The 10,221-nt window shown below is 53.4% G+C and overlaps 1 protein-coding gene across 1 annotated transcript; it reads right to left on the minus strand.

Moving 5' to 3' along the window:
- Positions 1 to 6,409: 6,409 nt before the first annotated feature.
- UQCR11 (ubiquinol-cytochrome c reductase, complex III subunit XI) lies at positions 6,410 to 10,218 on the minus strand. The gene is made up of 3 exons (XM_022557476.3): positions 10,099 to 10,218; positions 7,067 to 7,215; positions 6,410 to 6,568 (listed from the first exon to the last, which is right to left on the minus strand). Exons 1-2 carry the CDS (start codon positions 10,146 to 10,148, stop codon positions 7,095 to 7,097), a joined length of 171 nt encoding a protein of 56 aa, XP_022413184.1. The 5' UTR covers positions 10,149 to 10,218; the 3' UTR covers positions 6,410 to 6,568; positions 7,067 to 7,094.
- Positions 10,219 to 10,221: the final 3 nt, after the last annotated feature.

A 10,221-nucleotide genomic window follows, 5' to 3' on the forward strand; every position in this document is an offset into this window, starting at 1 on the left:
CTCCGCCCACCCGCCCGCGCGCGGGGGCCCCGTGCTGCGCAGGCGCCGCACAGGTCCCGCCCCGCCCGTGGCCTCCGGCCCCGCCCCTCGGCGGCGGCGCCAATCAGCGCGCGGCCTGAAGGTGGGGCCTACGGCGGCGCGCTACTCGTCCGCTCCGCGCCTGCGCCCTGGCCCGCCCGCAAGTGGTTGGTGGCCCGTGCTTGCTGCTACGCTGTCCGCCTTGGTCTCTCCCGCGTCTCCTCCGAGGCCTGTGTCCCGGGATGCCCGTCCAGTGCCGGACCGCCATCCCGCCGCCTCCCTGGTCTCGTCATTGGCATCCGCGTTTAGGGTCATTGTCGGTGACCACCCACCTCCACACCCCAAGGCCCACCCGACGCTTTAATGACATCTCAGAATCCGGCCCCCTCTTCCTGCCTCCTCCTTAGTCCAGCCGCTTTCTGTCTCCTGGGGCTCCAGGCCCTTACTTGGGAATCTCCCGCCCCACCTTGTGTCCCCTCTCCCTCCCCCAGGCCCTCTCCTGCCTGCCCTGCTCCCCCAGGGCAGAGCCTGTCTGGCCCAGGTCAAGTACTTAAGAAAAGACTGCTGAGTGAGTGGCCTTAGCTGTGGGCAGTGCCAGGTGTGGCCTGGGCCTCCCGACGGGCCTGTCCTGACGTCGGGTCCCTGGGGGAGGGGGAGGCTGCGGGTGGGAAGGCCCTGGGCTCCCCCGAGGGCAACAGGCCTGGGCCGCGCACCTGGAGCTCCCTGCAGGTGTCTTCTCAGCCTTGGGGCCCCCCAGGTCCCTGCTCTAGTTGGAGGCGGGGCTTGGGCGGGACACCGAAGACCATGGCCCGCAGGTGTCACTTGTTTATTTATATTAAGTCCCTGGGTAAGTGCAACTTCTCAATTCCTTAACGTCCCTTTCCCTCCTGGGTTCCACAAGGGGTAGCTGGGCTGCTCTCCCAAAGGGCATAATGGCCGGGAGGCACCCTGATCGGCGAGCGGTCACCCCGTTACAAAGCTGGTTCGGGGCACTGTATGCCTGTGTGCAGGTCAGGCCCAAACCCACTGCTCCAGGACCTGGCCTTCCACAGAGGGCAGTACTGGTCGCTGTTGTGTTTTCTCCCAGTGTGTGCGACTTCGTTTTAATTTAAAAATCAAAGTTGCAAAGATAGACGCGTGCATTGTAATCAGTGAAAGCACGTGAAGACTCTTAAAGGAAAAAGTTGTCAGCCTTCCTGTGACAGGAGACCCCAGCACCACCCCAGCCCTGCATTTACTTCTCTTGGGTGCACACCCAGAGCTGGAATCACTGGATCACGTGGCAATCCTACATTTTAATTTTTTGTTTTTGTTCATTTTTTGAGAAGGGCAAAACATTAATATATTTTTTGTAACTTTTATACAGTTTTCAAAGTGTGCTTTCCATTTACAGTTATTACCAAATATTGGCAATATTGCTCATGTCCTACAGCACATCCCTGAGCCAGTCTTACACCCAACAGTTTGTACCTCCCACCCCCGACCCCTATCTTGCCCCTCTCCCCCTCCACTGGTAACCACTAGTTTGTTCTCTATATCTGTGAGTCTGCTTCTTTTTTGTTGCTGTATTTTTTAGATTCCATAGATGACCAGGATCATACAGTATTTATCTTTGTCTGACTTATTTCACTTAGTGTAATACCTTCCAAATCCCTCCATGTTGATGCAAATGGAAAAATTTCCTTTTTTATAGGTAATATTCTATTATATATATGTACCACGTCTTTATCCATTCATCTGTTACTGGACACTTAGGTTGCTTCCGTGTCTTTGCTATTGTAAATAGTGCTGCTCTGAACACTGGGGTGCATGTATCTTTTTGAATTAGTGTTTTTGTTTCTTTTGGATATATACCCAGGAGTGGAATTGCTGGGTCATATGGTACTTCTATTTTTAGTTTTTGCAGAAACGTCCTTATCGTTCTCCATAGTGGCTGCACCAACTTACAGTCCCACCAACAGTGTAGGAGGGTTCCCTTTTCTCCACAACATTCTCACCAACAATTTTATTTGTAGACTTTTAGATAATAGTCATTCTGACAGGTGTGAGGTGATACCTTATTGTGATTCTGATTGGCATTTTTCTGGTGATTAGTGATGCTGAGCATCTTTTCATATGCCTGTTGCCCTGTGTTTAATTTTTTGAGGAACTGCCAGACTGTTGTCCACTGTGGCTGCCCCATTTCCCATTCCCACTAGCAGCGAACAAAGGCTCTGATTTCTCCACATCCTCCATTGTTATTTCCTGGGTTTTGACAGTCGTGTACCCATGGACATGTGGTGTTGGATTTGACCTCATGGTTGGATGATGGAAATGCAACGCCTCCACCTCAAGAACCAGCCCCGCCGGTCTCACTTGCTTCTCAGGGAATCTGAACCCCTCGGGTCCAGGCTGACCCCAGAGCATAGACAGTGGGTCTCTGGGAGTTACTTGGCCAGAGCCAAGGACTGTCCTCAAGAGACTGGTCCAGAGGCCTGACCGGGAGGGTGGCCGTGACCCAGGGTGCTGGCGGCAGACGCAGAGACGAGAGGCCAGGAGGCCTGGATGGGAGGGACGGGGGCTGCCCAGCTCCTCTCCCGTTGGGCTGGGCGCTGCTCCTTTGAAATAAACTCTTTGCCCAGGCCTGCTGGCCCAGTCCCCAAGCAGACGCCTTCTCCTGCCCGTCTCCACAAGGTGAAAGATAGAAATTAAACCAGGAGGGGCCATGTGAGGACCTTGAAAAGACTTTCGGAGGCAGGGTCTCTCTGCCCTGCAACTGCTGCTATCGGGGCCAGTGCATTCTCTGTGGGGTCATCCTGGGCACTGCGGGGTGTGGAGCAGCATCCCTGGCCCCGCCCACTCATGCCAGGAGACCCCCCCCCAGTCGTGACAACCACAGATGTCCCCAGCCAAGCATTCCTGCAAGCTAATATGAGGCATTCATGGCACTAACCTTGCGCAGAAAATTTAGTGGGCGCCAAAAACTTCAAGATTAATGGCAGTTAATGCAATATTTTAACAATCCGAAATGAATGCAAACAATCCATGATGAACAAAATGTCAAAAAAATTTTTAATTTTATTGTATAGTTGATTTACAATGTTATGTTTAATTTCCGCTATACAGCAAAGTGACTCAGTCATACATACATATTTTTTTCATATTCTTTTCCATTATGGTTTATCACAGGATATTGAATGTATTTCCCTGTGCTATATAGTAGGAACTTGCTATTTATCCATTCTATATATAATAGTTTGCATCTGCTAATCCCAAACTCCCACTCCATCCCTCCCCACCCTTGGCAATCACAAGTTTTTTCCTCTGTGTCTGTTTTTCTTCTGTAGATATGTTCATTTGTGTTGTACTTTAGATTCCACATATAAGTGGTATCATATGGTATTTTTCTTTCTCTTTCTGACTTACGTAGTATGACAGTCTCTAGTTGCATCCCTGTTGGCTTCAAATGGCATTATTCTTTTTGATGGCTGAGTAGTATTCCATTGTATATGTACCACAATTTCTTTATCCATTCATCTGTCGATGGACATTTATGTTGCTTCCATGTCTTGGCAATTGTATATAATGCTGCTATGAACATTGGGGTGCCTGTAACTTTTCAAATGATAGTTTTGTCTGGTATATGCCCAGGAGTGGGATTGCTGGATCATATGACAATTCTATTTTTTGTTTTTGTTTGGCCACACCATGCGGCTTGTGGGATCTTAGGTCCCCGACCAGGGATTGAACCGGGGCCCTCAGCAGTAAAAGCACGGAGTCCTAACCACTGGACTGCCAGGAAGGTCCCTATTTTTAGTTTTTTAAGGAATCTCCATACTGTTCTCCATAGTGGCTGCACCAATTTACGTTCACGCCAACAGTGTAGGAGGGTTCCCTTTTCTCCACACCCTCTCCAGCATTTATTATTTGTAGACTTTTTAATGGTGGCCATTCTGACTGGTGTGAGGTGGTAACTCACTGTGGTTTTGACTTTAATTTCTCTAATAATTAGCGATGTTAAGCATCTTTTCGTGTGCCTATTGGCCATCTTTGGAGAAATATCTATTTAGGTCTTCTGCCCATTTTTCGATTGGATTTTTTTTGTTGTTATTGAATTGTAGGAGCTATTTGTATACAAAATGTAAAAAATTTAAATACAGATTGAACAGTACTGTGCCATTTTAAAGTGAGACAAAATGAGGAAGATATGCCCTTTATACATTTTTAAAGCAATATTTACTGAACACCAACCTAGTACAAGACATTGTAGGAAGATATTTTTATTTTATTTATTTAGTTATTTTTAAATTTAATTTAATTTAATTTTAATTTATTTTCTGTTTTGGCCGCTCAGCGTAGCATGTGGGATCTTAGTTCCCCGACCAGGGATCGAACCCACACCCCCTGCATTGGAAGCACAGTCTTAACCACTGGACCACCAGGGAAGTCCCCCTTTATACAATATGTTTTTATGTAGTTTTTTTTTTTAATAAGTTTATTTATTTATTTATTTTTGGCTGCGTTGGGTCTTTGTCCCTTCGTGCGGGCTTTCTCTAGTTGCAGTGAGCAGGGGCTACTCTATGTTGCGGTGGCTTCTCTTGTTGCAGAGCACGGGCTCTAGGCACGCAGGCTTCAGTAGTTGCGGCTCGCGGGCTCTAGAGCACAGGCTCAGTAGTCGTGGCGCACGGGCTTAGTTGCTTCGCGACATGTGGGATCTTCCCGGACCAGGGCTCAAACCCGTGTCCCCTGCATTGGCAGGCGGATTCTTAACCACTGTGCCACCAGGGAAGCCCTCCATGTATCTTTTTGAATTAGAGTTTTCATCTTTTCCAGATATATGCCTAAGAGTGGAATCACTGTATCATATGGTAATTCTATTTTTAGTTTTTAAAGGAACCTCCAAACTGTTCTCCATAGTGTCTGCACCAGTTTACATTCCTACCAATTGGTATAGTGTTAGGAGGGTTCCCTTTTCTCCACACCCTCTCCAGCATTTGTTTGCAGACTTTTTAAAAATATTTGTTTGGCTGCTTTGGGTCTTAGTTGTGGCACGCAGGATCTTTCGTTGCAGGCTTCTGGTTGGGGCACACAGGCTTAGTTGTCCCACAGCATGTGGGATCTTAGTTCCCCGAACTAAGATCGAACCTGCAGCCCCTGCACTGCAAGGTGGATTCTTAACCACTGGACCACCAGGGAAATCCCTTATTTGTAGACTTTTTCATGATGCTTTGTGCTTTCCAAAGTGGCATGGCTTCCAGGAAATAAGCCATAGGTGTAAAATGTTTGTGCAGAAAAGTGTGTAGAACATGCCACTACTTGTGTTAAAATATACAAAGCTGCTGTGGACTGAAAGTGTCTCCCTGAAATGTATATGCTGACACCCTAACCCCCAGTGTGGCTGTATGTGGAGATGCCCCCCCCGAAACAATTAAGGTTAAATGAGGTCAGAAGGGTGTGGCCCTGGTCCCCTAGAATTAGCATGCCCTCAGAGTCCCTGGAGAGCTCACTTGCTCATGTCAAGGAGAGGCCACGTGAGGATGCAGTGAGAAGGGGGCTGTCTGCAGGCCAGGAGGCGGGCCCTCGCCAGGAACCAACCCTGCCAGAACTGAGCTCAGACTTCCAGCCTCCAGAACTGTGAGACATTCATTCTGTAGCTTAAGCTGCCTGGCCTGTGTTTTGTTGTGGCAGCCCAAACAGACTAGTAAAATAGCTCTTCTTCACAAATAGAACGTTTCTAGAATTTTCCAGAACTTGGCAGGAGTTGGAGGGAACTGCCTGTATGCAGTATATCCTCGTGTACCCGCTCATTTTTGTATCCCCGGTGATGGTTTAACGCGTCTACAGGTTCTGATGTTCCTCCTTCAAGGCACAGAGCCTAATTCTCCTCCCGAATAAGGTGTGGAGCAGGAGATGGCCTGAGAGTCCTGAGTAGGTCATAAAAGGCACAGAGGCTCTTCCCTGCCTGCTCTCGGGCCGCTGTGTAGTAGAGAGGCTCAAGCAGCGTCTGGGAGGCCCACGTGGGGAGGAGCCACGTGAGGGGGCCTCCTGGAAGCCCCGACTCCCCACCCCACCCCGGTGCCACCCTTCATCATGCAGCCGATGCCACTACTGCAACCTCATGAGGGACCCTCAGCCAAGAACCCCCCAGACAGATCACTCCCAAATTCTCACTGAGAGATAATGAATGTTTGTCTTGAGCCACTAGGTCAAGGGTAACTTTTTAAGGCAGCGATCGATAAAAACCCCGTGCAGGTATTATCCACTAAACATCTGAAGTAATCAAACCATGTCTGCCAGCCGCTGGGCAACTGCAGATTTGCAGTTTTGGAGTTGAAAGGCTCCCCGGGTCATCTGGGGCCCCTGGGCCTGCAGTCAACATAACCAAGCCCCAGCATGAGCACGTGCAGGCCAGCAGGTTTCAGGGTGAGGTTTAATGCCATGTGTGTTCACACACCAAAGTTATTTCCACCAGCGTAGGAAACCTAACTCGCGCCGTGTATTTCCTCGAGGTCAATCCCAAGAGCCTGGGCCGTTCCAGATGCAGATGGAAGGGGGCAGCACCACCAGACACCTGGAGGGGGAATGAAGCAGGGTGAGCAGCGGTTGCTGAGCGCCCAGTAAGAGCACTGACGCCGCCGACAGGCTCCAACACCAGATCTGGCTGTGCCACTTAGGAGTCTGTGAAATGGGGATGCGCGTGCACTCTGGGCTGTCGGGTGGGCAGCACAGCGCCGGGCTCGTCAGTGCTCACAGCAGCCCGCCCAGGGAGGCCAGCCTCCACTTTCCTGTCTGTAAAATGGGGCATCCCTCCGCCCCACCCAGGGTGCAGGCTCAGCCTCCAGGACTGAGCCCCGAGGGGCAGCGCCCCACTCCCCAGCCCCACAAACCGAGGTTGCTGGCTGGCAGCTCTGCGCCACCAGGCAGGAGGCTAGTGCAGGGCTCCGCCCTCAGGCAGGGTTCTCCAGGTGCCCCCAACACCTGCCGGCCCAGCCCTGGACCTGCGGGGAACACTGCTCCTCTGCTGCTCAGGAATCCCGGGCTACACCAGCCGACAGCTGCTGAAACTTACCGGAGGGGTCCGAGGGGGATGGGTTTAATTAATCGTCCTTCTTGAACTTGCCGTTGATGTAGGGCACCCAGTCCAGAATCAGCCGCCAGTCAGTGGCCCACACCAGCCCCATGGCTCCCACGGTGCCCCACATGCCCACTGTGGGTAACCTGCAAGAACGGGGGTCAGGCCTCACCCTCCCGGTAGTGTGGCCGGATCCCCCCCATCCCAAGCTGCCATTTATCAGGTGCCCACACCACCCCCACGCACCTGGCCCTGCCCAGCTTTGTGGACACATCCTGCTGATGACCCCGAGGGCAGGCACCAGGCAGGTGACCCTAAGGCAACTCCATTCCCATCTGCTTTCATATTAGGATATGCATGAGGGTTTTTTTAGTAAATTTATTTATTTATTTTTGGCTGCACTGGGTCTTCGTTGCTGCACATGGGCTTCCTCCAGTTGCGGTGCACGGGCTTCTCATTGCGGTGGCTTCTCGTTGCGGAGCACGGGCTGTGAGCGTGCGGGCTTCAGCAGTTGTATCACGTGGGCTCGGTAGTTGTAGCTCGCGGGCTCTAGAGCGCAGGCCCAGTAGTTGTGGCACACGGGCTTCGTTGCTCCGTGGCATGTGGGATCTTCCCGGACCAGGGCTCGAACCCGTGGTACCCTGCACTGGGAGGCAGACTCTTAACCACTGCGCCACCAGGGAAGTCCCTGATTAAGGTTTTATTTGAGGAATTCCACTAAAAAAAAAAAAAAAAAAAAAAAAAAAAAAAGCCCAAGCTTGTAAAGCATAAGGATATCTAAACTTTGCAGGTAGGCACGTTAATGTGGTTTGCAGCAGCTCGATCCCTGAGACAGCCGATGGACTGAGGGAGGTGTGAGTTATCAGGGTCCCTGTCTCACAGATGAGACCAAGGCACAGAGAGGGCAAGCCATGCCCCCGAGACACACAGCCCACCGGGTGCAGAGCCGAGGCAGGGACTCCAAGACCACCACACTCCACATTTACGTCCATTGATGGGCAGGGTCCAGGACGGCCCCAATAGTCCCACCTCCTGGTGTTCACACCCCTGTACAGCCCCTCCCCTTGAGGTCGGCAGGATCCAGTCACTCGCCTCTGATGAATCAAATATGAGAGATGATGGGCTGTCACTTCTTTCGTTTTGGTTTGGTTTTCTTTGGCCGCACCACACGGCTTACGGGATCTTAGTTACCCGACCAGGGATTGAACCCAGGCCCCGGAAGTGAAGGCGCCGAGTCCTAACCACTGGACCACGAGGGAATGTCACTTCTGAGATGGACTTTTAGAGACTGGCTCCGTCAGGGCGTGCTCGTTTGCTCTTACCCTCTCTGCGGGGAGCCAGCTGCTAGTTTGTGAGCTGCCCTGTAGAGGGGCCCCTGTGGCAGAGGATTGAGGGTGGCCCCCTGCTGCAACCACAGGTGTGACCTGGAAACACATCCTCCAGTAAAGCCTTCAGATGAGACACTGAGCAGGGGACTCAGCTGTGTTCCAATTCCTGACCCACAGTAACTGATAATGAATGTCTGCAAAGCTGCTGCATTTGGTGGGCTCTTTGTTATGCAGCGACAGAGAACTCTCACAGGCTCCATCGCTGGTCTGTGTAGAGGCAGAATTTGTGCATGGGTGCCCACTTCACCGGATCGCCATAACCTATGGGCCTGGGGTGTTGGGGTGGAGAGATGGAAGCAGCAACACCCCCTCCCCAACCTGCCTCACCAACGACACCCCCTGCTCCCTGGGGAGACCCTGGGGAGAGGCCCGTACAACTCAACTTTGCGCCTTGGTGGGGTCCCGGGTTATTGCTGCTTTTGGAACAGGCTCTGGGGCAGGTGTCACGAACAGAGAGGGAATCTTTCCTCTCACTGCCCAACAGCTTTGAGGGGTGTTGAGGTCAGAGGAGCCTGCCCTCAGGGAGGCCTCCACCGCCCGCGCCCCCCCCCCCGCCCTGCAATCATCCTGACCACTCCCCTTGGGGCCCGGTGGAGCTCACAGAGAGGGAGGTGGCCACACACCTGACCTCCACAGGGCACCGAAGGTGATGATGCTGCTGACAGTCCCTCGTGGGACTTCGTTACACCTTCACCACCTCTCCTCCCCCTCCTCACAGGAAGACGCCCGGAGGAGCTGAGTGCAGAGTACCCAGCTGGTGAGCGCGGATGCCCCGAGACTGAAACCCCACAACTCCATAGTGTCTCCTGGGGGAGAGTCCCGCTTCCTGGCCTCAGGAAGCCAGTGTGGGTGGGACAGGACTGCACCCACCCCCTTTATTACTTTACATCAACCTCATGCCACGTATCACATCGGTTTAATTTTTTTCTGGTCCACGACCTAGAGCGTCAGCCAGGAAAGTTCCGTTTATCGCTGTGTCTCCGGCACCCGGCTCAGTGGTAGGTGCGAGCACACATCAGTTGCTCAGTGGGTGCTGCTGCCGACTGAACGAAACCCTGGATGAGGGGGTCGCTGCTCTGACCACGCGAAGATGGGGACGGACCGACAGCGCCCGGAGGCTCGAGCCGCCCGCGGTAGGGGGTGCAGGGGCCGCTGGCGGTCCCACCCGACGCCAGGGACGGACTTTCGTCCTGAGCCTGGGTCGCCCCAGCTGTAAAGCGCCACTGTCACTGTCCACCCGAAGGTCCCTGCCGGGGCTCAGGGACACGACTGCGGAGTACAGGCCCGCTGTTTCTCAGCGCCTCACGTCGTGTGCTCCCCAATCCCGGCTGCCACGTGGGGTCACCCCCATCCCATCCGCCTCCCACGGGGGTCAGTCAAGGACAGGCGCAGCCCTCGGCTTCACAACAACGTCAAACAAAAGCAAAGCCAGGAGCGCACAGGGTCAGTTTCCAGCCCCAGGAGCTGAGCCGGGGATGCTGGGCGCGGTCTAGGTGGGCACCATCGCGGCCCCCAGGCAAAGCGCCTCAGGATCGGGGGCCAGCCACTCGCGGGGCAGACCGCCGCGCCGCTCTGTGCCTCAGTTTCCCCATTTGGGACCTGGGAAGACAAGGGGTCCGGGGGCGGTAGCCGCATCCTCACCAGTTTCTGGCCAGCTGGCGGTAGCGCGGGCCCACGAACCGTTCCAACATAGCGGCGCCGTCTCAGCTCAGGGTGACCCTGGCCCCGCCGGCTCGGGCGCACTGCGCAGGCGCGGCCCCCGCA

The sequence above is a fragment of the Delphinapterus leucas genome, unplaced genomic scaffold, assembly GCF_059928025.1.
Source record: "Delphinapterus leucas isolate spDelLeu-1000000601 "Yukka" unplaced genomic scaffold, BTC_Dleu_Yukka2 spDelLeu_asBTCV2_sq25, whole genome shotgun sequence".
Lineage (NCBI taxonomy): Eukaryota > Metazoa > Chordata > Mammalia > Artiodactyla > Monodontidae > Delphinapterus > Delphinapterus leucas.

Coding starts and splice junctions, on each gene's coding strand:
- UQCR11 (XM_022557476.3), bottom strand. CDS start 10,148: ATGTTGGAACGGTTCGTGGGCCCGCGCTACCGCCAGCTGGCCAGAAAC. Junction 7,216..10,098: donor CGCCAGCTGGCCAGAAACTG/GTGAGGATGCGG, acceptor CCGTTCTTGCAG/GTTACCCACAGTGGGCATGT.